Source organism: Pezoporus wallicus, unplaced genomic scaffold (assembly GCF_028554395.1).
Source record: "Pezoporus wallicus isolate ANWC-B61680 ecotype Strahan unplaced genomic scaffold, APGP_CSIRO_Pwel_v1 contig_5261, whole genome shotgun sequence".
NCBI classification, from domain to species: Eukaryota; Metazoa; Chordata; class Aves; order Psittaciformes; family Psittacidae; genus Pezoporus; species Pezoporus wallicus.
This window is the reverse complement of record NW_026642423.1, coordinates 8,503,623-8,530,351: the sequence shown is the minus strand read 5'-3', so window position 1 is coordinate 8,530,351 and position 26,729 is coordinate 8,503,623. Positions and strand designations below refer to the sequence as shown.

Sequence of the window (26,729 nt, the reverse complement as noted above, 5' to 3'; positions counted from 1 at the left end):
AATTCTTTCTTTTTATATTTAGATACTGGGGTGCAGATTTAAGGGGATGAGTGGAGTTTACATAATCTCCCAGCTGCCATTCCGTGTGTTTACCCAGATAGACGATGAAGAAATGAATGCATGGTGCTTTGCTGAGCTCTGACCAAGGGAGCTGTGGCTGCTGCACACTCCCCTCTCCTTTCCCCTCCAGAGTGTCCACACCAACCCAAGTAGCCAGATCTGCTTTCTTGTCTTGCAAAACAAGATGGGCAGTCAGCTGTGCTGCTTCATGGGAATTACAGATAACCGTGCAGGATCTTAATGATTTCCTGTTGTTCCATGTGCTCTGTTTACCAGCTAAAGAGCTCTGTCCTTCACCTCCCTTTTCCCACACCGCACCCTGTGTCTGAAGCATCCTTTCTCTTTTCCCCAGCTCTGCTTTTTTGGCCTGCAGAAGTGGTGTATGAGTAAAAATGTACTTATCCAGGTTTTTTTCCAAGCTCATTGTACTAGGAGGTTTAGTTAAATGTCAGGAAAACATTTCCATTCTTCATCACTGAATTAGTTTATGTAATCTCAAGTAAGTTAATTAGCACATGGTGTTCTCTTTCTGATGGGAGAGATTGTTGGTCTGTCTCAGATGGTTTAATATCTCTTAAAAGCAGGATAATGAATGTTACCTCTTGTTAATGAGCTGTTTAGACTTACTCAGTTACTAACTTTAATTGGAAGCTTGTGCACAAACCATTGTTTGCAGATAAGAAGGAAATAACAGTACAGGGCATGCTAGCTAGAGAAATATATTGGACTGTTACTGGCATGTTTATTTTTAAGTCTACAGTACCTTCATCAGCTGTGCTTGGAAGGACATCTGGTCTGGGGGTTGAGCCTTGATTGCTTTTATGAGTCAAGGAAAGGTGATGACCAGAGGATGTCTGTCTTCATGGGCCTTCTCTTTCCCTCTGCTGGGGTTTATGTAAGCAGGTAATGGCCCTTCCTGATCTTTCATGTCAGCTTGCATGCCTAAGAAGGTCCTCATCTCTGGGTGAAAGAAAGGTGCACCGTGGCGGGATGTCCTGGAAGGGGTATTGGCTGGATTCCTGGGGCCTCTCATCTTCTTGTGGCTCCAACCCCTTTGAACTGCCACCATCCCTTTTTGAAAAAGCTAATTTCAGCTCCCTTGATACCCAGTGAGGCATTGCACAATGTAATAATTCACTGCGCAACAATACTGCTTTTTGCTTCTGATAGTTTTGCTGGGAACTTCCTTGTTCCTGTGTTGGGAGAGTAAATCCATTAATCATTTCCTCTTAAACTCAGCCTCAGGTCTTGAACTGCTGATGCTCAGGCTGCTGGAGCTGCTGCATGCAGCACTGGTTTGCAGAGCTGCAACTGGCTTCTCAGGTGACCTGGAGTGACAAACCAGAGGCTGTCAGCAGTGACCCTGAACAATGATAACTAGTTGTCTGAAAGATGGTCCTCACGTCCTGTTTACTGGCAACAAATGTCACTGGATGAGCTCATTGCACTGAATGAGCAAGTATTAGAGAAAGGGAAGTGGTTGGACTCTGAATATGGAGTCCCTGTTCAGTTTGTGTCAGTAGTTGAAGGCCACTGATGCTGGAGTCTGCATGCCTTGCACCCATTCATCTCCCACTTTTTGCATAGCTTGCTGAGATTTACTTCTGTGTTTCTCTTTATCTGCTTATAAAAATGACAGCACTCCCAAAGCAAAGTTACTCTTTTCTTTAATATTTTTCAGTACAGTTTGTCAAAAGAGATGCCCAGCAGGGAAGGATGCTTTTGCAGCCCTTGTGCAGAAGATGGGTGAGGTGAGACCCACACCACTACGGGGGTGTTTGACAGTAGCTTTCTACATCCTGGTCACAGTATCATAATGCCTGGGAGCACCTGCCTAAAGGGTATGCTCTTCCCAAAATGATGAGGATTCCACGTGGCAGCTGACATCTAAGGGATTTTATGGAGCCTCAGCTCTTCATCCAAATGAGGCCGGTGCTCAATGCCTGAAGAATTCAGAATCTGGGAATGCTTCCTTTTTTTCCTCTTTTTTTTTTTTTTTCCTGTTTCAGGCAAGTTAAATAAAACCAAAAAGGCTGTGTAAAACAGTGACTTATGCTAGAACTTTTTTAAAAAACAAAACCCAGGATCTTTTTATTCTGGGGCATGTGATTTTCCTGTGTTTCAATAGGACTCCCGTACAATAAAGTATCAGCCTGGGCTCTACCTGACCTTGTGCCATCAGTGCTGGTCCTAACTACACACTGCACAGCTGAGCACTGGCTTGTGGGAGAGCCAGTAATTGCATCAGATCTAATTAATTGCATGTTACTGTATCTCTGAATCTTTATTTCTTCATTTATGCCGGATGGAGGCACTTGCATTTAAAACAAACAGCTGCTTTGGCTTGACTGATAAATGCTTAATTCTCTGGCAGGTAACATGCAAATTATTAAACAATTCTTGGTCTTATTTGAATGTCAGAGAGAAAATTAGGCTATTGGCTTTATCTTTTTTGGAAGTATCTGACTTGCTAAATGCTCTGGGACAGTGAACCCCCAAGAATGTTGGAGGCTCTGCTTGGCTTGGCTAAGTCAGTTGGAAGTGAGACCTTTTACCCAAACATACCCCCAAGGGGCATTCACTTCTCCCTTGGTCATGGGGCTGATCCTGTTTCTGCTCTTCCTTCCACTTGCTGTGGCTGAGTTTTAGAGGACAAAGTAAACTCAAAACCTTGACGTTTCCAAAAACTTAAGTTTAAAATAAACTCCTGGAAACGGTTGCCAGTTTATATTTAATTTTTATTTCTTGGTTTTAAAGAGGTTCAACTCTCCCACCACTGCTGGGTGATCTGCAACAGTAGGCAAAGCCAATGAGGCAGAGGAAGCCGGAGCAAACACCAAACCCTCCCTTCTACTGATGTGTCCTCCCTTGCTTGACTGTCATCAGTGCTGCTGCCTGCAGTGCAGGCATAGGAAAAAAGATATTTTTCCTGAATCTCAGGGTTTGAAGCAGTTTTAATAGCACTCAAAAACCTGCTTCTGCACAGGTAATTTGACTTTGAAAGTATGCTTTGAATTTCTCTGCATGTTTGCCTTCTAGTAAAATAGCAAGAGTCTACCACAATGGCTTGGTGTGAATAAATGCTGTCAGGGCAGTTTTGGCAGAGCAGTTGGGGAATGCTGATTGTTCCGCATTTGACATACCATGCATGGTGAGGAGGGAGAAGCATGATAAGCACCACTTGCTTTCTGTTTAGCCACCTTTGTCCTTGTAGAAAACCAGGCAAGAATTGCTTCAACTGGGGAAATGCAGACAGAAAATCAGGTAGAAGGCTTGATTGCATTTGCCAGATGGTTTCTTTTATACTTCGTCACTCAAGCCAGAGAAATTTGCTTAACAGTTTTATACTTAAGAGCATCAAGCTGTAACAGAAGCTCAGGTAACTTGTTATAGCATATTGCAGTTTACAGCTTTCAGCATGCTGAGTGACTAAAGAGACTTTTGCCAAACACTCTGTTGTTCTTCACACGATACCTTAGACTGTCCAGTTCAATTGAGTTTTAAATGTCTCAGGGGCTTTCACTGATTCCCTTCAAAGACTACCTGAACAAGTCTCAGAGGCGCAGACGCAATAGCAAAGGGCCATCTTACTGAAGTTTTCTTGTCAGCCCTTGGAATGTGCTACAATGGCTTTTTTTACCATTTCAACAAGCTACAAAGATACAAATTTGGACACTTATTTCTGAGGTCTCCACTGTTAGAAGAGGCAAAGGAAGAAAATTGTCTGAACCTGCCACTGTCACTGGAGCAATGGCTGTACAATCAGAGAGGAAACAGGAACTTAGCTGTGCTTTATGTTCTCAGTGTCCATCATCCATCAGCACAACAGAAAAATTTTGAATTTTAGGGATTAATTAATCTTATGTTTCAAGCCCATGGGCTGTGTTAATGGGTGGCATGTAACCTTAATAATATAAAATTGAATGTCCTCCCAGCTTCAACAGCAGAAAAAATAGAGAACAACCAGAAGTCACTAGCCTGGCTTAGCCTGGAACATGGACAGCCTCGTGGAAAATGAAAAGTCACTTTGAAGTAGAAGTAGCTGAAAAATACTGGTGTGGAAAGAAACACAAATGACTGTGGCCAGAAGCCCAAGAAAGAGCATAATGTTTTGGCCTATTTTGCCTTGCAAAATAACTAATGTGCTACACAGGATATAAATGAACAGATGTGCTTCAAGAACCATTGATCTACAGCCAAGTCCCACTTTTGGATACATACACAAGACTCCCAGTACAGTCCATGGGACTTAGCCATGTGTATCTGAGCATGGGGGTATCCTCCAGGCATACAGTGTTAAATCATGCTTGATCTTTGGAGTGTTGCTCTCCTGTGCCCTGGTGGGCTCGACCTCACCATCTGCGCCTCTTGAGTTAAGCCACTTCCTCCGTTACTCGCTGAGGCGCTGAGATGCCAACGCAAGTGTTTGCTTAAGTGCCACTGTCTCCATTTTCTCTGAACTTCCAGCTGAACCTAGATAGAGAGGTCACAAAATACTTAGTTCAGCTAGTCTACCTTGGAGACCCACATTGCAGAGAGCAGTGTAATAGGCAAAAGAAAGCGGGCTACCTTTGTCAAGGTTTGGATTTGTTTAACCCCTCTTTTAAGGGGTATGGATAGGGCCTGTTTCTTGTCACTTTCTAGTGTTACTGTTGTTGCAGCCACACAGTTTTCTGTTAACCTGTTTTCCTGTTCACAGAGTCTAGCTGGCCTTAGCTAGTGTTTGGTTTAGACTTTTCCAAAATCTTTGTTATTAATTATAAAATGGGACATTTTGGCACTCTAAAAAAAAAAAAAAAAAAAGCAGATTTTCCTCAAAACAACTTTTTCTGCACCCTGCTAAAGAATCAGTCAGAGTATTTCAAACCCCTCCTCCCTTTCAAAGTGACTTGTCTTCCAACCTTAGTCACTGTTTTGGTTTTATTTACTTTCAGTAACCTCAGGATCTCCCAGGTTTGGATATGTTTCCCCCCACCTCTACCAGCAGCAGTATTTCAAAGTGCAAGTTCTACTCCAGAAACCTGGGAGTTATCATATGACTAAAAGAAAATGGTCCTTCTTTGAGAAGTTTTACCTTATGAGAGTCCTAATAAACTTGGAGTGGGTACAGCTTTTGATAAATTCCCACCCAAGGATCAAACACAAAAGCCAGCCATTAGCGCAGTACTTCAGAATCAGCTGATTGTCAGTGTGCTCATGTACAGGGTGGTACTCCCACCCTCTGTTCCCAGAGAGTAATAATGCTGTATCTGATTTATGAAAGAGCTGCAATAGTTGAGAGGTGAAGTTTGCATCTGGCATACAATTAGTTAAGCTTGTCAGGTCTAGGAGGTGTTTCATGAGTGACTTTAGGTAGCTAGGAAGAAAACCCTGAGATAAAACATGTAATTCATTGGAGGACATATTCTACTGATTAATGAGGCATGCTTGAGCCATAAAAAGAATGTTATATACACAAAACTCACCTCACCATTAAGAAAACAATAAAGTACAGCCACAACAAAGCCCTGAAAGATAAAAGAACCATGGTCACAGAATTAGAACTGCAGTGTCAGATTTTGAACAGGGATGAGGCAGCTCAAGGGCAATCAGACAGCTTGATTTTGTCACTGGGACTCTGCTCTGTGGCAGACGTACATGTCTTTTTCTTATTTTAAAGAAATAAGAGCTCGTCAAATATTACCTGGAATGATCCAAGAGCCAATTCAAAAAACAGCTGAATTTCCATTGTGCCACTGCTTGCATCTTCAGGGAAAAAGGCAAAGATTATGTAGTGGACCCCGAAGAGAGGGATGAGGAGGAGTGTTGACTTTGCAAGCCTCCTGAGAACAAAGACAGAGGGGAAAGCTGACGTAGAAGGAGCAAGAAGAGCTCAGGTGAGCTGATGTGCATGAAGTCAGGACGTAAGGGACATACTTGTATTGGCTGAAATCACTGCTGTGTCCTTCAGGTGAGCTGAGCTTCCTCATCAAGATTCTTAAAATGTTGACAAAAAGAATGAAATTAATCTGGGAAAAAAAAAAAGAAAAAAAGGATGGGAAAACCCCCTCCAAAGCAAAATCACAACCAAACAGCAAAACCAAGTGCCCAGTTTTTTACACTTATGTAACTGCCATGTATCAGCAGAGCAATTGGGTGTTTAGGCTGAACAGGCAAAATAAAGAGGCTGGCCTGCCCATGTCCCTGTCCCCATCCCAGTTCCTGTCCCTGCCTCTCCAGCCTGTCCAGCCACCCCTGGGTTTGGGTGATGGCTGCTTTCCCTGCCAGTTTGCTGCAGCTTTAGTTATAGGGACGATCAGGGCATATTATCTGGACAAATGACCAAAGGGCAAGGAGACCAAGTACATCAGTAGGATACCTTATGTCTGGGGTTCAGACAGCCTCTACACAGTCTGGCCCCACTTTGGATTCCAGCAAAAAGGCAGTGCTGGATCTACCACTTGCTAAGTGGGCTGAAAATGCTGCTTGCTGTCTGCCAAAAGACACAGCATGGTTTGGGTTGATGGAGGCAAAGTAGTTAAAGGTGAGCATAGGAGAGAGTCGATACTCAAGCTCTTCCTTTTGCATTTTTCCCCTTCTCCAAGGTCTGTTATCAGATAAAAATGCTGATTGGCTGCTCAGTTTGGGTAAAGATGAAGCAATAGCTGTTTCTGCGCGTTTGACCCTCAGGCAGAGAGCAGGAGCCCCAGGGGAGACAGAGCTGGCCTGAGCATGCCTCTCTCCCATAGGCAGCTTGTAGCACTGGGGATTGATTTGGATTTTATCTGCCCTTTGCACCAGGGCTCCCAGCATCATCCTGCACCCGCACAGCCTGCAGACCTGAGCCCCTTTTGTAACACCCCGCATTGTAACTCTCCCCTGGGCCTGGAAACACCATCGCAGTGATGCATCCTCTTTATGATGGCTTGGACGTGCCTGTGGGTGTTGGAGCAGGGCTCTGAGGTGGCGAGTTTTCCTAAAAGGAGTGGGTCTGCTGTAGATGGGACAGATCCAGAGTGCCTCTGTGTTCCCTAAATTATTGGATGAAGAGGGAGCAACTTTGCCTGTGTGGTCTGGGCAGCTGAGAGTGTCTGGAGAGAGCTGGGAAACATGGAAGGAAAGAATGAAATATTTTGGGGCTACTGTGGGGGAAGGAGGCTCAGGCCTGAGGATTCTGTTTTTTTTTTTGTTCCACTAGGCCAGTGTAGGCTGAACAGGACTATTTGCTGATGAAAAACTACTGTGGAAGGGGGGACAGTGGGATTCCTGATGGGAGGGATTGCCCACGAGCAGCACAGCAATGAATGTTATCCTAGGAGTACAAAAGAGTTTATCGGTGTTGATTTTCTGGCCTTTGAACTGCTAAATACTGTGTGCTGTGAGGAATAAAGAGATTAGATCTGAATTCTGAAGGACTGGCTGTTTGTTTGTCTGTGGCTGTGGGCTTCAGAAAAGCCTCTCAGGTAAAGAGACAGAGTCATGCTGGCGGCTCTTGCTAAGCTAGATGTGATCAGGATTTTGATGAAACTTGGAAGAGGATGGGGGTGGTGGCCTTCAGAAGGTAAATGAAGATTGTGCTTTTTGCCTTGCAGGGTGCCTGGGCCTTGTTGGCATTTAACTGTTGCTGAGTAGCTCCTGGAGCATCAGGGTTATAACATTAAGGAAAATAAATGCTGTGACCTCATTAAGTTGATCCTGAATCATCTGTGTGGCCTTCAGCTTGTTCTTGTGAGGTGAAGGGTTGCTCAGTGGTAAATGGGAGCAGAACTTTAGATCACCATCTCTGCTGCTTGGGTTGCCAAAACAGCATGCAAGTGTTGCAGTTTGTGTTTTGGAAACATAATGGCTCCTACTGGCAGCTCAGAAACCTAGACCAACTCTTGGGTTCTTGCCTTGGAGTGTCAGCAGGTTGCTTGAGAGTATCTAGCACTTTGCATGTTTCTGCACGTGGGCTTTGGCTTCAGATAGATCATTGCAGAGTGGTCTGCCCCAGAGCATCTCCATTGGGCAGAACAACTACCTCCAAGAGACAGCTTCTGCCCCATGGTACCTAAGGCTCTGAGTAGCAGCAAATATTCAAACCACAGGTGCTGATTATTGTATGTACCAAACTGCTCTTGACGTTGCTACTGTCTTGTACTGGGCAGATTCACATCAAATTTGAATGTGCATGCTCATTTCAGTGAGTAATTCCATAATAGTGTAATTGCAGGCCACTAACATACGGTGCGGGCAGCATGTGAGCTGTTTTCATTGTTGAAAGCAAAAGTTAATGATCATGTAAGGCACGTTGGTTTTGGCTTTGCTGAGAGGGGCATTGACCAGGAGACACAAAGGCGATTGTACTGAAATGTACAGTCCATTTCTTTCTCCTCCAGAGCCTTCCTTGAAACAGTCCAAAACAAGCTTCCACAAGCCAGCCAAGTTCATATGAAATCAACAGGATGTGGAAACCCGATCTTCTTCAGGCTCTTGCTTCTTGGGAGGACACTCTAGCTTTCCTTGTGAACTCAGCTTCAGGGCATTAGTTACTGACTAAATCCTGCTGAGCAGAAGTTGCTTAAGCAGTATGTGTCACACCAGTTCAGGCACATGTCTAAATCAGTTCATTAGCACCCTTCTAAAGCATGTTGACTTTGTAGTATTTGAAAATACAGTTTGAATCTGCATGTCCCAGAAAAGACTTACAAAAATAGACAAAACTACAGGGCCTCTAATGATCCACCAGGTATTGGCATTAGTGTTGATGTCCCAACACCTGTAAAAATAGAAGAGAAGGTGCAGTCAGTTATCAAAACACTGGTGTCTTTTCAAAGAGGTTAAGTGTGTTTTGCACTTCAGATAGGCCACTATTCCCTTCTACAAAATTAATTTCCTGATCTCCCTTAAAGATACAACATTTCTGATGAAAAAATGTCCACTTGCACTGGATGAAAGTATACCCTGCCCTTCGAGTACAACCCCTGTTCAAGATTCTGGAAGAGAGAAGAGAAAATAAGAAAGTTTTACTGATCAAAAAGTCAAATACAGATGCTGAAAACGTTGTGGTCTGAATTTGTACTTGAAGGCCACCTCCTACCCCTGGAAATGCTCAGATCAAATCTGAGGCTCTTTCTCAGGCTGCTCAGCTGGACCTCTACTCCCACCCACACTAGGATCCAGGCTCACATCACAACAGGGTGGTGGTTGGTTTGCTTGCCTGCCAGTGCCTAGAAATGAGCAGGACCATGTGGAGCAGCCTGTGTAGGGGCTGCATGCTCCCCATGGTGTGCCACCTTCCCCACATCCACACAACTTACCCAATATTTTCATGGAGTTGCCTAGCAGTTGCCCACGCAGCCACAAATACAGATGGGGCACCTGCAATTGGAAAACCTAGTTACTGCTCCACAAGTCCATCCCAAATATAAAACAAACCCACAGCTATTCTTACTGAAAGGAAAACCAGTACCCCATCCGAGAGCGATGAACCACCAGAGGAACTTCTTTTCTGAGAAGAAGGAAATAACCAGGAGAGTGTGGAGGTACAGTCCCTCCACGAGGAGCCAGCTGTAGTTAGACATGATGCAGTACTGAAAGAAGACCATGGTGAACTTACACCCAACCTGAGGAAAGAGAGGATAATTAGCTTCTGCCTGGGTTTGCATCTACCTTCTAACAGAGAGAGAGTTGTAAATAAATCTTGGAAATAGAGATTTTATAGCAATTAGGGGACTGAATGGGTGACCTTGAGACAGGTGATCACATGATAATAAAGCTAGGTTGGCATTTGTAAAAGCATTAATCAGCTGCCTCACCAGCAAGAATCAAAGGTGTCATGGGCATGGGTTTGGGTTACTGTCTCACTTAAAGGAGGTTTCACCTTACTAGTATCAATAGCACTAATACCACCTTAAAGAAGCACGTGAATGTATTTGTCAGTATTTTTTTCCTAGAGAAAAAAGGGTCAATAAAGATAAGTTCAAATTTGCTCAAAATATTCTTGGTCAGCAACAGAAATGCGGCAAAATGGGGGGGAGTGTGGGTAAACCAACCAAACAAAAAAAGGCCTTTTTGTGATGTGGGGTTTTTGCTTCTTTCCCCCCCCCCCCAATTCTTATCTTTTGGTTTAAAGTATTGAACAACATTTACAGTGCTCACTCGCACTCCCAATTTTCAAGATATTTTGCTGCCAATCAAGAGAAAAAGACAAAAAACAATTCAAAATTTGGGAGGTTCCTTTTCTTTTCCAGGCTTTCCCAAGATATGAGTGCAAACCCATATCTTACTATCAGGTCTCACCCTGCAGTATAAGTCAGCAATAAATGTGTTCTCATACTTTTCCTGCCAGCCCCATCTACCAGGGTCTAAAATCCGTGTAATAATCTCCACCCTGGTTGTGTATCCTGTGTTCAAAGCCTGAGATACCCATGTTTAGGCATTTCTGGGTCAATGTGCTGAACACCTAGTGTCTTCTGCAGCCATCTAGTTAACACAGTCGAACTGATGAATGCAGTAATCTACTTCAGACTGACCTGGATGCCTTCTGTTCCAATATTTGTAAGGGCATCTATAGCCTATATGAGAAACCACACCTGGGTTTCTGTGTGTGTGCTCCAGCCTGGGCTGGTTTTGCATCCTCATGCCTCCCTCACTCATCCAGAATACTCCCAAACAGAGAAACCTCAGCCAGGAACTACCAGGATGTGGCATCAATTGACAGACAAGGGAAAAGACATACCTCTCTTCTTCCATAACCCCATATGTTGAATAGAAAGCTGGGATGGAGATTTCCTTTCCTGCACCCTAACTACTGCTAGGATCCTCCAAGGAAACTGAGGCATGGAGCAAACTAGAAGGAAGAGGGTTACCATGTATGCTCCACAGTAATTTATGTCTTCAGAAGAAAACAAAACGGCATCCTTGATGAAGTTGGATGAGGCTCGCAAAATGAATGATGTGAAGAGGTGCATGTGGATATAGTTCCTTGTACAGCGAAGTCTTCTGTTGCAAAAAAGAGAGAGGTCCCGTGAAGTTACATTCCTAGGTAACACAAGTAGCTTGTGGCTGTAAACAGCAGGTTTCAACCCTTATTAATGCTGAACTGACAAATTAAGGACACTGTTTTTCTGCCTGTGAAAGGAAGACTAATGAATTTCCTAAAAGGGATATCCTGGAGAAGATCTTAAAAAGTTGAAGTCACATATGCTCCACTTAGATACTTAAATAAGCTGAACACTGCCAGAAAAATTATGGTTTCATGCTGATATGCTTGTTCTAGCCTCCCTTCTTTCTGGAGTAACATGAACCAAAGGTGTTTATCCACACCTGCGTGGATTTATTTGGTTTGCTTGCATAGTACACTTGTGCATGCAACGTTTTCTGTTTTAAATCTCCACATAATCTGGGTCCAGAGGCTATGCAGCCAGAAGACAAGTTTGAAAAATAGTTGGGGTTCCTTCTGCCCTTCTGACACTTACTGTAAGGGAATTTTTTTTCACTGGATAAGTAGCAAAGTACAAATTCCAGGTTATAAGGTTGTGTGAAGATAAAGTGACAGATTGCTGCTGTCAACTTCAATTTTTTACTTGCCCTGAAAGCCAACAGAAGGATCTTGTGTCTGCTGAGATGACCAGAAGTCCTGGCCAAATGCAAACCGGAGATGCTTTTCCTCACCTAAAAGAGATCAGGACCGCTAAGGCTATCATCAGCGTCACGAGGGAGGTGCAGTATCCAATGGTGTACATGGTCTTCAGAGTCATGAAATAGGAGCGCTGCAGAGGAACATATATTCACACCTTTACCTTTGACTGCCTGGTAGAAATCAGCCCATACAAAAAGAAAGGTGTCTGTTCTTATTTAATAAACAAATTTTCTTGTGAAATCAGCTACTGAAGTTTTACCCTGAGCACCCCATTCTGATAATTTGGAGGAAGCATTTATGCTGAAAAACACTTTTAAGAGTAACCCCAACGGAGCTAAATCACAACCTCATTTAGTCTCTTCATAACATATTCCTCCCCCAAGGCTCCAGAGCAGCAGATCTTTGGTCATAGGCATTCATACTCACTCTTGCCTCATTCGTTGTGTCATTGACATTGTAGCCACAAGCAATATCAGGTCTTGGGTATGGGTCAGACCAACCTTCACTTGTACAGTTTCGATAGACAAAACCTGTGTGGTAACAACAGAAAAAAAAGACAAAACCAGCTATGATCATTTCAAATTGTATCTTTGGTCTCCTCAGGGGTCAGTCACCAACCTATAGGGTTGCTCCAAGAGTAAAGAGAACATTTTTCCCCCAGGCAATACACTCTGCATAGCTGGAAGTGAAATGCAGCTGAGCTAATTATGTTGATACTTGCCTAATGTACGGGTTATGATATTGTTTGCCCACTCAGGGATGACTGTGATGGATGTGTTTTTATTAATTGCAACATAAATAATATTGTTCAGTACATCTGGTATTTCTTTGTCAGTATTCCAAGATCAGCAAACACATGACTTGCTCAATCACAGATTCATACTCTGCAAAACTGGTACTTTCCTGAACGCTCCCGCCTCCTCACTGTGGTTTGTTACAGTTGAAAGAGAACACAAGACTTTAGATGGTCACAGCTTTTTCGTGAGATTTCAATGAAAAAATGAAAGTTTTGTCTCCATATGCAGGTCTTGGCATTATCTTACACTGTTGATTTCCTTGCTTACTTGTAAATTAAAGGCTAGGATGGGATTCCCCTCACTTAAGTTAGACTTCTGGAAACTGAATGTTTGAGTCCAACTGTGTCCCTTGTGGCTGTCTTTCTAGTCAGTGGAGAAAAAGAGGCATTTGTGGAATTCACCTCATAGACATCTGCAGAGGACAGTTTGTCTGACCCACTTCTGCTGGGATGTCTGACTTGAAGGCTCATAAGGCTGAGTGAGATGGATCCCCAGCAAGTTGTACGTGGTTGAATAAAACAGGTTTGAGCATGTCCATATTCATGTCTGGGACTAAAGTGGAAGTGGGAAGTCCTGCCCTACACACCTTAAAATCTCATTGGAATCAAATGACCCTAGCGGGCAGGCAGGTTATGTGATGAAGAGAAGAGAAACTTTTTACAAAGAAGTAAAACCAGTACCTGCTATCCTGCTCACATTAGTCTGTCAAGTAGGAGCCACACTTTAGAAACATGGAGTGAAATCCTGGCTTTGCTGCAGCAATGTCAATGCTAGCAAGACTTAGAGAGGACCTGAAATCAGCAGCCCTTCTTGGTAGAAGCCTTGCCAGAAGGCATCATAAAAGTCCACTTTTTTTCCCACACATTTGGCCCTGAAGACTCTAAGGCCATCCAGTTCCTGCCAAACATTCCCGCAGTTTTGAGGGAATGGAGGTAGATGCATGTGCAGCAGTGTTTGGCCCTGGTTTATGCTCTTTGAAGCCCTGCTGAGACTGTTGGGACAGAGTCAGGGCTCTTACCTCTGGGCTAATTCTGGTGACCTGACAGCATGTCTGCACTTGATTTGAGCTCACCTCTGTAAAACTGCAAGGCACAGCAAACATGCTGAGGCTTCCAAATGGAAAGAGCTGTGGGTGTGTCAGTAACAGACCATTATTCTGACGCTTTTATGAACATCTTGTTCCAGTTTAGCATCTTTCAAAGGGCCAGGCTTGCTTTTTAAGCCAGGTTTTCTATGTCCTGCTGCAGTGTAGCAACAACAGGAGGGAAACAGCTCTCCCAAACAGTTCTCCCCAACCTGTCTTGGCACTCAGCAAGAGAGTCATAAGGTGGTAAATTCTTTGCTTCAGCTTCAATTATTAAGACACACATACTTAACTCAGAGAGAAGTGTTGTGCTTGTAAACATGTCCATAACTGTCTTTTACCTGAGGATGTCAAAGTATATCAGACAGAAGACATTAAGTTCTGTGCTGGTGTGTGCATGTGATTGCGTTACATGCAAAGGATGGAAGATTATGAGCAAAATTTTAACAGTGGTACTTGCTTATGGGTGGCACACACACTGGGGAAGCTGCAGCATGCCCCACTCAGAGTTGACTTGGGGTCTGCAGTCCATCTAACAATCAATTCTTGGTGTTTACTGGTGACTTCGAGTCTTCTGGAGGTGCCTAGGCAGGGGAGAACATTGGCTAAAGGTATGGCTGTGGAACTGGGGACATCTGATGTGGCCTTCTTTGACTCCAAATCCCCACAGTCATTGCACCTTTCCACATTTCTTGCCTGAGACAAAATGTGCAGGTCTGCATGTGAACTTTGGTTATGTTACTGTTAGGTTACAGATTATTTTGTTTCTTTGGTCTGTTATATGGGAAGGGGTCAGACAGTCTGGGCTGCAGATGCAAGTCTAGATGTCAGCACAAAGCACAGAGACCAGGGTTTGGTCAGAGCTCAGAGCTGTCTATGTCCCTTAATGTATGGTTCATTGGCATTTGTGGCTGCCCATCTGCTTTGTCAGTGGTGAGGAGAGAAAACTTTTGCCTTTTTTCCAAGCAAACAGATCTCTGTTTTTCTTTTGCAAAATTGCTTCAAACAGGGCAATGACTTTAACAGTAATTAAACGCAGGAGTCACAAGCTACCCGCGGTATAAAATCAGAGGAGAATGTGGCTATGAGAATAAGAATAAACTATTGCTGACTTTGACCCAAAATGCCAGATCCAGAGACTGAAATAAGATGCAAATTCCAATGAACCACGTCTTGGGTTTCTGTTTTGAACACTGTCACTCTGATTATTACTTATCAGAAGCTGTTCAGCTCCTAGCCTCTCAATAAACAGGGCAACTAAAGTTTAAAGATGTTAGATGATCTCCAAGATAACACAGTGCACACTTGACATGTAATTATGACCTTTGGATGTACAAATTCCGGTTTTCCTCCCCGGTAAGGTGGCCAGAGACAGTGTGCAGTTCCCTCTAGTGGTTGTACCAGAAGGGTTTTCATTCAATGCTTTTAAGAGCTGGTATCACTACTCAAAGATTTGTGAGCATATGACAGATCGATGATATCTTCAGCAGTGATCTGTGTCTTTGTGTAGTTTATCCTCTGTCTTTAAACCAGATTATAGGACCTGATGGGCATCTACTGTTTGTGTGTACAGAAAGTAGCACAGTATTTATTTTAATCTGAATGTCTCATGTCTGCTTTTATTTAAAGAGTGCTAAGTGCTTTTCCTCTGTCTTCTCTGATATTTATTAGACAATCTAATACTTTGTCTCCCATTCCTCCCTCCATAAAACGAATGTCTGCTTTTCTGTAAGTACTAGACCTTATTAATCTGTGTCCTATAACAGAAGAATGCAAAAGTCTATTTAAATTTGAATCATTAACTCGCTCAAGAAAAATCTAAGTATGTTTCTTGGGCATTGCTGAAAAGTAGAAATGAACAGAAAGCAGACAGAAACTCCTACTTAATGGCTCATGATTACTGCAGAACACTGGGAATAAATTTCACTTCACTTCTATCTTAAAAATCCCAGGAAAAGGACAACTGTTGCTTGAGCTCATCTCTTTCTGAGTAAGTTGTTTGGTAAGCCACGACATCTGAGTTTCTGTGAATTTGTGCCACTTTTGGGGACCCTTTCACAGCCAAGGGATTAACACTCTGGTACAGATTTCCTCTTGATGGAAGCAAAAAAGGGATCTTTTACCCCAACCTGGCTGGCTGTTTTGCCAAAACTTGTGTGAACTTAATGCTGTGTGAATTTTTGTCTGTGTCAAGCTCAGCTGAGATCAGCCACTGGCTCTGGGAGTTATTAATACAGAATACATAAGAAATGTATATATAAAATACATAAACACAGAGGCTGAGTGATGAAAACTTTTTCCCTTAAGAAATCATGCTAAAAACTGCTTTTCAGGACATTTACTTCCTGCGCTTTTTTCCACCTGGTTAAGAAAAGCAAACACTTAAAACACTTTGCTACTTTAATTCCAGACTTTCCCACATTCAGTTTAGTGTTGGAAATGGAGCTGCTAAGTGAACATTGCTCTTTAAAAGAAGTAGGGACACAATTTCACTTCAAGTTCAGAACTGACAGTGGCATCTTTGTAAATAACATATTTAATAAAGCATGCCTGGGCAATAAAAGCATATCTTTAGTGTTACCTTTTTTCCCAGTCAGCATCTGGAAGAATTCAGGGCACTGAGCATTGACAGTCTGTCCCACAGCGGATGAAGGCCAGCAGCTCATATTATCCCACATTCCGGCACATCTGACTGAGAGGGCAACAGCAAAACACCATGCAGCATTTCCAAGTTATGAAACACCATGAAACTTCTCCCAGCAGTAAACCACAATGTAACAAGCAACAAAGCACAAGACAGCATCTCTCAGGGACCAAGACAGCTACAGGAACAAAGATGATGAGTACTCTGAACAGCGGAGTACCTGGATGACACAGAGCAAGACCTGTTAAAACCTGTTGACACCTTGATAGGGCAGAACAGGTCTTGCTTGCTTCAATCACCACCCCTCCCCCCCCCCCCCCCCCCAGCAAGCTGTAGGCCTGTCCCATTCTGGTCCTTGAGTCCACTGATACATACTAGCCAGACAAAGAGCAACTTGGGTCATTGTGATCTTTTTATCAGCCCCTTGACTATCCATCTGTCTTCTAGTAACTATTGAATGGCCCTGGAAAGATGAAGGAAACCAGATGTGAACTTTTTAGCTCATTTTTCAGTCTTTCTAAAGCTTCCACATATTTTTTTTCATGTGAAGCTTTCTAAAGCTTCCACATATGTTTTCTTTACATAATCCTTCTGTAAACAAAAAAAGATATAACTTGATTAAGAGTTTAAACAGCTTCAGAATGATACTGGGGAAAGGGCAGAGAGGAACAGTATCAATGTTATCCTTTTATCACCATAAATACCACTCTGCTTGTTCATCTCTTTCATTATGCCAAGACTGTATTGAAATGAACAATGCCAACAGTCTGGGCTTGGCTGCAGGGCTCAATGGCTTTTCTACTGCAGGAGAGCAAAGCTTTGCCAAACTTTGTCAGTCCTTGGGACTCTAAAGGGAAGGAATTCACATTTGCAGGCCAGGGCAAAACAGAGATATACACCAATATTCTGGCAAAACCTGCCCATACAGTTTTTCTGTCCAAGGCCAGACCTCTGATAGTATGACACAGCTGCTGGACCCATCTCAGAGCAGCCACTGAACCTAGAGCCCTGCTGGGCTCTGCAGGCACGATCCTGTGGCTCCCTTGGCCTCCTGCACTTTCTGCCAGCTGAGGCCTCTAGCAGCTGCAGGGGCTGGCTGACACTGCTCAGATTCACTGCATTTTCCGCAGCCAAGGCTGGCCTTGTTGTGTGTGATCCCCCTTCTACAGTCAGGGTGCGAGGGAGGCTTTGTGTGCCCTTGGCTTGGCTCTGTTGCCTTTTAGCAGGACTGGTAGAGATGCATCAGGCAACTGGTGTTCAGTGGAGCACAGCATGATGGTGATCTCAACTTTGACATCTTCCTTAGGTGCTACAAGCTGGAAGAGGTAAATTTTGGTCTGTGGTGCAGAGTTTTAATAGAGAAGACCTACAGCTGATGTCCTTTGTGCTACAAACTGCAACCCTGGCCTTTCTTATTTTGTTCTTCTCCAGACATAGTCTGAAATCTAGACTAGGTCCTTGTTGCCTCTGCTCACTGTCCTTGGTTTTAGCAAAGCCTTCTTTGTGTGGTTTGTACCATGACAGGGAAAAGAGAGGCCACTGAGGCATACAAGGACCACCCTATGCCTGACAGGTCCTGTTGTGTGCCAAATACCCTGCACACTCACTGAAAGCAGAGGGGAGAAAGTGCTGAATGCTGTCTTCAAACACGTCATGCTTTACAAGGCCAGCCTCCATTATCCCAACAAAGATATTTACATTTCTAGAAGTGTATTGATATCCTCCTGCACAGCAGTCCTAGTGCCTGAAAATACAGAGCTTTTCACAGCCAGGACACTTCAGCTCCGGTGCCCTCCCTCTGCCTGCCTCCTTCTGACTTCACGGGCATAAAGTCCCCAAATCAGACTCAGTGCACAGAAATACCTGGAAAAATTGGTGTTGGGATGGTCTCCTCCCAGACGGACGTATTTTCAGGTGCATTATTTCCCAGAATTACTTCATAATTCACCAAGGTAACAAGTCCTCCTTGAGCAATGACCAGCAAAAGGAAATTCCTGGGCTCTTTCTTTGAGAACCATTACTTGGGGAAAGATGTACATCTTACCATTGTTTATTCCTCTGGGGTTTCACTGCCAGGAGGTGTGTTTGCAGAGTTACAGAGACAGAGAGGGGCATAGTCATTCTGGCCACTTTCAGCTTAAAGCCTTCTGCCATGTGGGTATCCCTGAGCTCATGGCAGTATGCCTTGTTTAATCTGCCTTATAATATTAAAAGAGCAATTTTGACAGCCACTGGAAATGCTTTCTCAAAAATTTAACAAACCTGATAGTTTTAACTTCTCTTTCTCAAGATTTTGGAGAGTGGGCACAGAAGGTAGAATTATTTGACTGAACTAAAACAAACCCCTGCTAATTTATGCTAGTGCTGGTCCGCACCTGCACAGTCCTGTGAAGTTTAGTTTGTTTGCATCCTTGTCCAAGGTGAGAAGAATTGAAAATCCTCTGCAATATGTAAGATTTTGTTGCTGATGTGCTCTCTAGCTGTGAGGACTGCAGCTGAGCAGCTGAGTTAGCTCCTACATCTATTGCTGTCACAGTAAGCTCAAAATCCCACTCTGGGAGCCTTATAATAGATCTTACCCATTTTTCTGCTCCAAAATGAGAGATGCATACAAGGTGAATGCTTTCTATGGGAAGGAGTGTGGGGTTATCTGATTTTGAGGCCATCTAGCTCATCTGAAAGCACTTTTTGCCATACACATGCATTCAGCCTTTACCTGAGCTCAGGAGCAGATCATTTTCTGTCGTTCTGTTCTTTGCCTCCAGGGAGAGAGTCTCAGCACAGTTTTCTTCCTCTCTTTTCAGGACGCTCAGGAGGTCACAGACAGGTGGGACAGCTCTGATCTGCAAATTTTAAAAGCATTGGAATCACTTTTTTCTCTTAAAACTCACATCCCTTCAGCAGGGTTTGCTGTTCTTATGCTCATGCTCCCTATGCAACCCTATCAACTGATTCTGGGCAGTATTTCTGGGCAATTGAAATACAGTCATTTCTCCTAAGTAAGTCTGCTTTTTTTTTTATAGTAGCAGCAGGCAAGCACAGATTGAGTTTCTGCCTTGTCTTTTTTGCTGACATTACTGTTATTGAGAAAGATGTGTTATTCTGCTAAATTAAGTACATGAGCAGGATACTCCTCCAGAAGACTGGAGAGACATCTAAGGCACTGCTGGATTCTCCTAGAGCAACAAAGAATTAATTACTTGCCCCTGGCAGCATTATAAATAGACCTGGTGGGTCATTTTTCCAGGCACAAGTGATCCAAATATGTCCATGGGTTGCAGACCACCAAAGCCTGTTTCACTGCTACTGATCAGGAAGCTGCAGGAGCCAACCTGAAAACAAAATCTCACCCATATTTTTGTGAGAACCTAGGTAGCAATTTGTCCTAAGGTAATTTTTTCACCTACCCATCTTGCCTCATCCTCCTTTCTCACAATCTGGTGTAGGAAATGTTAGTTTTAACTTAATCCTGATGTAGTAATTAAATGCGCAGTTTATGCTACATGTAGCTGGACCAAAACGAATGCAAAAACCAGCTACCAACCATTAAAATGCCATATATAAAAAAAATCATTTGCAGGACAAGCTCCCTGTTGTCTTGCAGTCTTGCAGTAAAAAAGTACTTTCACCATTTCTGTTATGTTACTAGTTTCTGTTATTTTTGACAATAAAAATACTGAATATAAGCAGGTTCTCATTATAACAAGTGAGATGATTCCTCCCTCATGAGCAAACCCAAAAATCTTTATAAATTCCCACTGTGGAACTTACATGTACACACACATATAGATACATACGTGTATATGCACACATGCTTAAAACATTAAAAACAATTCACCAGGATATATTATTTGAAAAGTATCAATTAGATTTTTTTAATGTACTTGGTGTGGAAAAGTCAATCCAGCAGCATCATATTACTACTCAACATACTCAATCTTGTAGCATTGCTGATCACTTCCAGATTAGATTTAAGAGACAGAATGATCTCTGAAAACCTTGTAATGAGAACTATTGCTTTTCTAAAATTACATTTTAGCCCAACAGACATTTTGGCTGGAATTATTCTGGGTATTGTATTTCTGAACAAAGTCTGATCTTTTCAGCAGTGTATCATGCATCATCTCCTCAGTTGGTTGTATTTTACTTGATGATCTTTCTTCCTCGGCTTTGTGTGTCATGAAATAACTAAACTAAAAGATATTTAGTAATGATAATGTATTACCATTAATGTAATGAATTTTCTGGAATCACACATGCAAAGAATTCAGGAGAAATAAGCTATCTTCCAACACCAGGATTTAAATGTTTTTTAATTCTTGTATTATTTGAAGAAATTAGATTTTAAAAATCCATTTAATCTTAATAAAAATAGAAATATCTGACTGGAGCAACATGTCTAAAGACATGTAATTGCATTTAGTAGTTCCAGTTGTTAGCTGAAGGCTGAATTTGATAATTCCTAAAAATGGACAGATTTTTTAATTGTGCATTGTCAATCTCTATTTTTATGTATTTTATTACCAATAGTAAAGTAATTGAGTACATTTTCAGAGTTCAAAAGTACAAATGTGCCAGTTAAGACCTACAAGATACTTCTGTGGTATCTCTGCCCAAAAGTTGCCTTGAAAATACATTAAAAACAATATTAGTGCTGAGCATTTGAAGTGGCCAACAGAACCGGTCTGGTTTCTACACTGGTTATTCAAGATGATACTAACATACGTGAAAATAAATGTTAGCAATCTCATTAGTAACACTCTCAGAAACAGGAAAATTCTTCATCTTAAATAAGCCTATACATCTTGTGGGCACCATTTTCTTTTGAGGAATGTAGGTCCTAAGAAAGCTTTCATTCTAGAAAGAGATTTAAAGCCTATGTTATTTCTCTACAACTAGAATGAGGCTACAGGCTTTTAGCACATTCATCTGGGAAGACCACACTGCTGATCTGATACAGCATTATTTTCTTACATAAAATGTTTTGTTCAAGCAGGAATATGGTATAGTTAATGTCTTACAATTACTGTTTTACCCTGCCAAGTGATGGACATGCCATTCTCCTGATCAGATAAATACTACTGTCAGTTAAAAGATGTGTGGGTAATAGGATTTTAAACCCAAAGAAAGCAGTGAGCCCCCAGGTGCTGATTTAAAGACCTTGTTTTCCACAAGCATGGTCCCTCAGTCAGTCTTTGCCAATGTGGGCATCTGATGGGGCAGGCTGGGTATGACTGGGGGCATTGCAGGTCCAGCATGGCTGTTTTCTGAGCAATGCAAAATCCCACTTCCTACACCACGGGCAGATAACCCCGCTCTGCTACTGACTATACTCAGTGTTGCTCCTGTTACTGTCCACAACTGGGAGCAAGCAGTCTGTCCCTGAACCTTGAAATCAAAGATGTAAATGGGCTCTTTTGCATGCAGCTTCTTGGTCTTTTCCTAAACAGTTCACTGAAAGAGCTCCCAGCTCACAGGCTATCAGATTTTGATGAGAGGGTAAGACAACCTTCTTTTTGTTTAAACACAATATCAGGTACCAGAACCATTTCACATAGAAATCGCTGTGATTACTAGCTATCTAGATAACTAGAAGGGTCAGAAAGCTGCAGTTTGTGATACTGATAGCAACAATTAACTACAGCTTTTAACCTGTGAAATGAATATTCTGATATAAATAATATTTACAGCCACAGAATTCACAGATATTTAATTTTAATATAAGTGGGTTTAGTTTAATGAAAGGATTTAAAGGAGAATAAAAGATGCCTGGCAAGATCAAAATACATATTTTTAAGGATTAGAAAACAACAAGTGGAAGGAGACGCTTTCAGTGGCACCTTGAACAATCATATCTGTTTATAGAGTTCATTAGGTAGTACCTAACTATAAGAAAGCAAAATGACAAGAAAACCATAAAAGTCAGTATTCTTACTGTGGAAGAAAATCAAAAAGCAAAATGTTTGCAGATTGCATTTATTATGTAATTAAAATGTCTAGATAAAGCTCAGGTTTTCTCAGAGTGTGAACCAAATCCCCTGCTGGGACAAACAGAATGATTTTTACAGTAGTTGTAATGAAACAGTAATTTTTTGCATTTGACGAGTGTTTGATCCTTTCCCAACATCTCACACCCAAGCTGGATGTATTTCAGTTTTAGTTTTGTATGCTTTCAAAATCTGAATAAGCTGAACAGCTCCTGGAGATCACAGACCAGGTTCTGCTGTCCCTGTGGACGAGTCAGAGCTCAGCAGTGAAAATTTGCCAGTAAACATCCTAATAAAGTGATAAAGCTAAAAAGAAGAAACCAAACTTTGTGGGTCAAACACTGCTTTTCATTCTTTCATTCTGAGTCAACTTAGCCATTGGTAGTGTTGCATTCCCCTTTAGGGGATTGCTTGCTGGTGTAAATCAGCAAAGTTTTTCTAAATAACATAAAATCTTTTCTTTATCACAGAACTTGCTATGTTTACCAAAACACATTAGTAATACTGCTGTTTAAATAGGTCGGGAAACTGAGGCATCCAGCATCCAGCCATCTGGTCTCTGTCAATTTGTGCAGGAAGCAGCTGAAGTGAGAATAAAATAAAAAATATTCCAGCTTCTACACAGACCTTTTTAAACAAAGACAACACAACTTCACAGAATACAGATGCACTTACTCATATGACAGGTGATTCCATGCAATTGAGAATAAATAGCTCTGAACACTTACCAGGACAGCTGAAATCCAGAAGATGATCATCCAGATGGTCCACATCGTCAATCACAGATTGTTTCCTTCATCCCTCACACACCAGAGGACACTGGGCTGTCTGTATGCTCTGCAGCGTGGCTCCTAGCTTCTTTCACTTCATCCCTTTCCCTCCCTCCTTTTTTAATGTCCCGGCTTTGACCATCCTTAGCCAATGTTTCTCTCCAGCTGCTGAGCCCTAGAGAGCATCAACAGTGACAGCACCCTTCCCTGTTCCCCCCCCACAAACTCTCCTCTGCAGAAGCCTCCTGTCCCAAGAATAACAGCACCTCTGTTGAGCATGTCCCTACTATTGCCTTCCTCCCTTCCTGGCTGTTATTCACTGTTATCGACGGATGTTGCTGGGGAATGGCCATTCCTCATGCTCCCATGATAAGGGACAGAGCAGGACACCCATGTAAGATGTCAGCCCCACAATGGCAGAGGTAATAAATCAAGAGGAAATACAGCCCTGGAATAAGTGCCCTGCTGAGAAACAGAGTTGGAGGAATGTGATTAAGGCTTTCTGCACTGCTTCTGCTCTCAACAGCACTGCACATGCCTCCCACAGTGAGCACACATCCCTGAGAGCCAGAAATGAGGAGGCGGGCAGAGCCTGCTGCAGGTGAGCTGGCTACCTGCGCCTTTAACAAAGCCCAGGCAAGCAGAGGTGTTGGAGCTGGAGACGACCTTGAGTGTGGGCTAAGCACCAGGGAAAGGGCAAATGGAGGGTTTGCTTTTCCCACCCATGCCAAAGAGGACTATAAGTGTTCCCTGGACTTCACCCTCTCATACAACATCCAGAGAAACAGCAAGTCTACATTTTGTCCTGATGCTATAGGTTGCAAGCTGTCATCATGTTTGGATCTCTGTGTTACCTTGTTAGTGGGAGGGAGATTTCAGCTATCCTGGGTTCCCCTTAGGCAGTTCCTCAGCAATTCCCTTCCCTGGCATCACAGCACTCTTTGTTTTTCCAGATTTTGTTTCTGTGGCAAAACTATTATAAAGGGGCTGTGTGCTTACCCTGGTTGTGGGGTCCCACCTTGTTAGGTTCACTTGTGGCACAATAATGAGTATGGCTTCAATAAAGTGCCAAAGTTTACACATGCACTAGTACTCTTTCTCTCCTGTTCTTTGCTTGCCTTGAAACATCTTCTGGCGTCTATTCCAATTTACCAGTGCCCATCATCCCAGATGGGTCGGATAAGAGGAGGAGCTGTCCAGAATGCAGGTGTGCTCCAGATCTACCAGTAAAGTCAACGACTATGGCCATAAAACATATAGTTTGTTACCTGTGCACTGCAAATTCAGCCATTGGATTAAGGAAGTTACCCACTGCAGAGCACAATGAAGGAATCCAGTTTCCTTTCCCATGCCCACTCTGACCACAGTAACTCTAGCTCATCTCTATACATGCTCCTTAGGACTGTTGAATTGCAATGCTCCCTATTTCCTCACACACCACCCTCACCTCTCTCCTGTTGTGGTTTAACCAGGACATCCCCACATCCCTAGAGCAGGAGTAATTGGCAGCATTTGCTCTAACTCCACACTATGTCTGTCCCAATTTGCCCTTTTGCATGTGCTAGCTGCCCAGCTGCCATGCTCACACAGCATCGTTTCCCCTGAAAAGGGCAAATATTTCAGTCTTCCTTGCCCCCGTCCACACTAAACTTGTAGTAACTTTCATTTCTTGAAGAGCAATGTTTTTCCACAAACTTTGTTTGAAACTGGTTGAAGGGTTAAACAAATTGTTAAAAGGGGGTCTGAGAGGCAGCCAGACAACGCCATTATGGTACTCTGAAGAAACCACGTTGGCAATGCTGCATTATCTCAGTGGGGTGCCAAGTCATTCTCTCTCTTTCTTTGGCTGAAGGAATATTTTATTATTCCATTCATATTGTAACAGCTTCCCCTGAAAACCACCACTCCTCCTCATGTTTGTGTGTGTAATCGAGGGAGCTTTGTCCCTGAATATACTTCAGAATGTGGGGCATTTTCTGAAACAGGCAATGGAGCTTTGGAGATGATGTTAGATTTAAACACCAATGGTGTGAATGAAGAGGCAATATTTTGTGACCCTCTCATTACATTCATGTGCAGGCTGAGTATTTGAAAGAAACTGGATGCAAAATTAAACCTGGAAAATTCTCACCTGTGTAAATCATTGCTTGACTCACAGTGCAGCAGAAGTCAGCACAGTGGGACAGATGCCATGGGTTGGGAAACCTAACAGCAGCATCAGACTACAGAGAATTATTACCAAGAATTCACACAGACTGAAATAGGGTGCTTGTCTAATTGAACAACTTAGCATTGCACTTGGCTGTGTGCATCTACTTTTATTGCCACACAAAAAATGTAGCATTTTGCAGAGACACTACCCCTTGGGCCAGGGAGCCCTCTTCAGGCAGCCCAGTCACCACCACGACCATCATCATCATCAGTTATCACTATCACTATCATAATCGAATGGTTTGGGTTGGAAGGGACCTTAAAGATCACTTAGTTCTATCCCTCTGCCACAGGCAGAGACACCTTCCACTAAACCAGGTTGCTCTAAGCCCCATCCAGCCTGGCCTTGAACACTGCCAGGGATGGGGCACTGCAGTAGTCCCCTGTGAGAACTCTCCAGCAGATCCATTCTGCAAGAGAAAAGATTGTCAAACCATCTCCCCAGCTTGTTGGGTGGAGAATAAACTGTCTGCCTTAGTCTGTTTAGCCAGCTGAGGTGATGGATGGTTTGGAACAGTGCTAGCTTACTTTCGCCCCCACTGTTTGAAATGGTCAAATCTCCACCAGAGGCAGACAGCTATGCACATGGAGCTATGAGGAAGAGGTGCAAGCACGCAGGAAAGGAAGGCTGAAACAGGAGTTTTGGCAGGCAAGAGATGTTTCAGGTACCTTTCTGAGGGGTGACGTTCCTTTAGAGTGATGTAGCACATTGGACACATGCAGATGTGAGGTGAGAACCAGCTCTGACAGACAACATGCTGTGAAATGGTGGGGTAGTGGCTGTGGCAGCTCATGCAACGGCACTGTAGAAGCAGATCCTGAACTTTCTCCTAAGCCCATTTTGAATGCTGTCATCACTGATCATCTCTCCCCAGCCTTATCAAGGGTGCAGGTGTTATTCTTTCCTAATCAACAGCAATTACATTTTACTAAGTATGGGAATCACTTTCAGGGACATGAATTTTATGACATGAAGTTTTTCTTCATTCCTTTTTTATTTAAATTGAGCGTTGCACTACTTTTGATCACATTCTACCTCCATGTTATAAAGCTGAAAGAGAATAATTTTATTTATTCTTAGATAATAATTTTCTTTATTCTTAGTCTTGCCAATCTGTCTGTGCTTTCCCGTGTCATCTGTATATGTAAATGTGAAATAAGCTGTGGGTGGTAAGAGCAATACAATGACAAAATGGTATCAGGGGTATGCTTCACAGGGCTGCTTTTTACTACTGAAAAGTGAGAATGTATAGGTTGTGGGAAGAAGAGATGGTCTCTTTTAAAATACTGTAATAAAACTTTCCAGGCCTGTTTTGAGCCAATGCAGCCGCGACAGACGCTGCACAATGCAAGCTGGCTTTGTATCACTTCACCTCAGAGAAGCAGCTTTATCTGAGCTTATCAAGGAAAAACAATTTCTGGGTTTTAAGGAATGATGATTTTTTTAAAAGAATGATGCCACACTGTGGATCCTGAAAACGACGCTTACTACAAAAAAAAAAAAGTGGGTTCGTTTTTATTTTTTGTGCTTTTGCGATCAAAGCCAGCTGAACTGCAGCTGACGGGATCTCCCC

At 42.8% G+C, this 26,729-nt stretch overlaps 1 protein-coding gene across 1 annotated transcript; it reads right to left on the bottom strand.

Moving 5' to 3' along the window:
* Nucleotides 1-4,180: 4,180 nt before the first annotated feature.
* On the bottom strand, nucleotides 4,181-22,947 carry SCTR (secretin receptor). The gene is made up of 13 exons (XM_057430225.1): nucleotides 22,903-22,947; nucleotides 18,904-19,039; nucleotides 16,125-16,235; nucleotides 12,089-12,192; nucleotides 11,695-11,792; nucleotides 10,890-11,022; nucleotides 9,491-9,644; nucleotides 9,339-9,399; nucleotides 8,728-8,797; nucleotides 5,977-6,068; nucleotides 5,744-5,882; nucleotides 5,526-5,567; nucleotides 4,181-4,533 (listed from the first exon to the last, which is right to left on the bottom strand). The coding sequence occupies exons 1-13, from the start codon at nucleotides 22,945-22,947 to the stop codon at nucleotides 4,357-4,359; spliced, it is 1,362 nt and encodes a 453-aa protein (XP_057286208.1). The 3' UTR covers nucleotides 4,181-4,356.
* Nucleotides 22,948-26,729: the final 3,782 nt, after the last annotated feature.

Coding starts and splice junctions, on each gene's coding strand:
- SCTR (XM_057430225.1), bottom strand. CDS start 22,947: ATGTGGACCATCTGGATGATCATCTTCTGGATTTCAGCTGTCCTG. Junction 5,883..5,976: donor AGTGATTTCAGCCAATACAA/GTATGTCCCTTA, acceptor CTTTGTTCTCAG/GAGGCTTGCAAAGTCAACAC. Junction 5,568..5,743: donor TGGCTCTTGGATCATTCCAG/GTAATATTTGAC, acceptor TTTATCTTTCAG/GGCTTTGTTGTGGCTGTACT.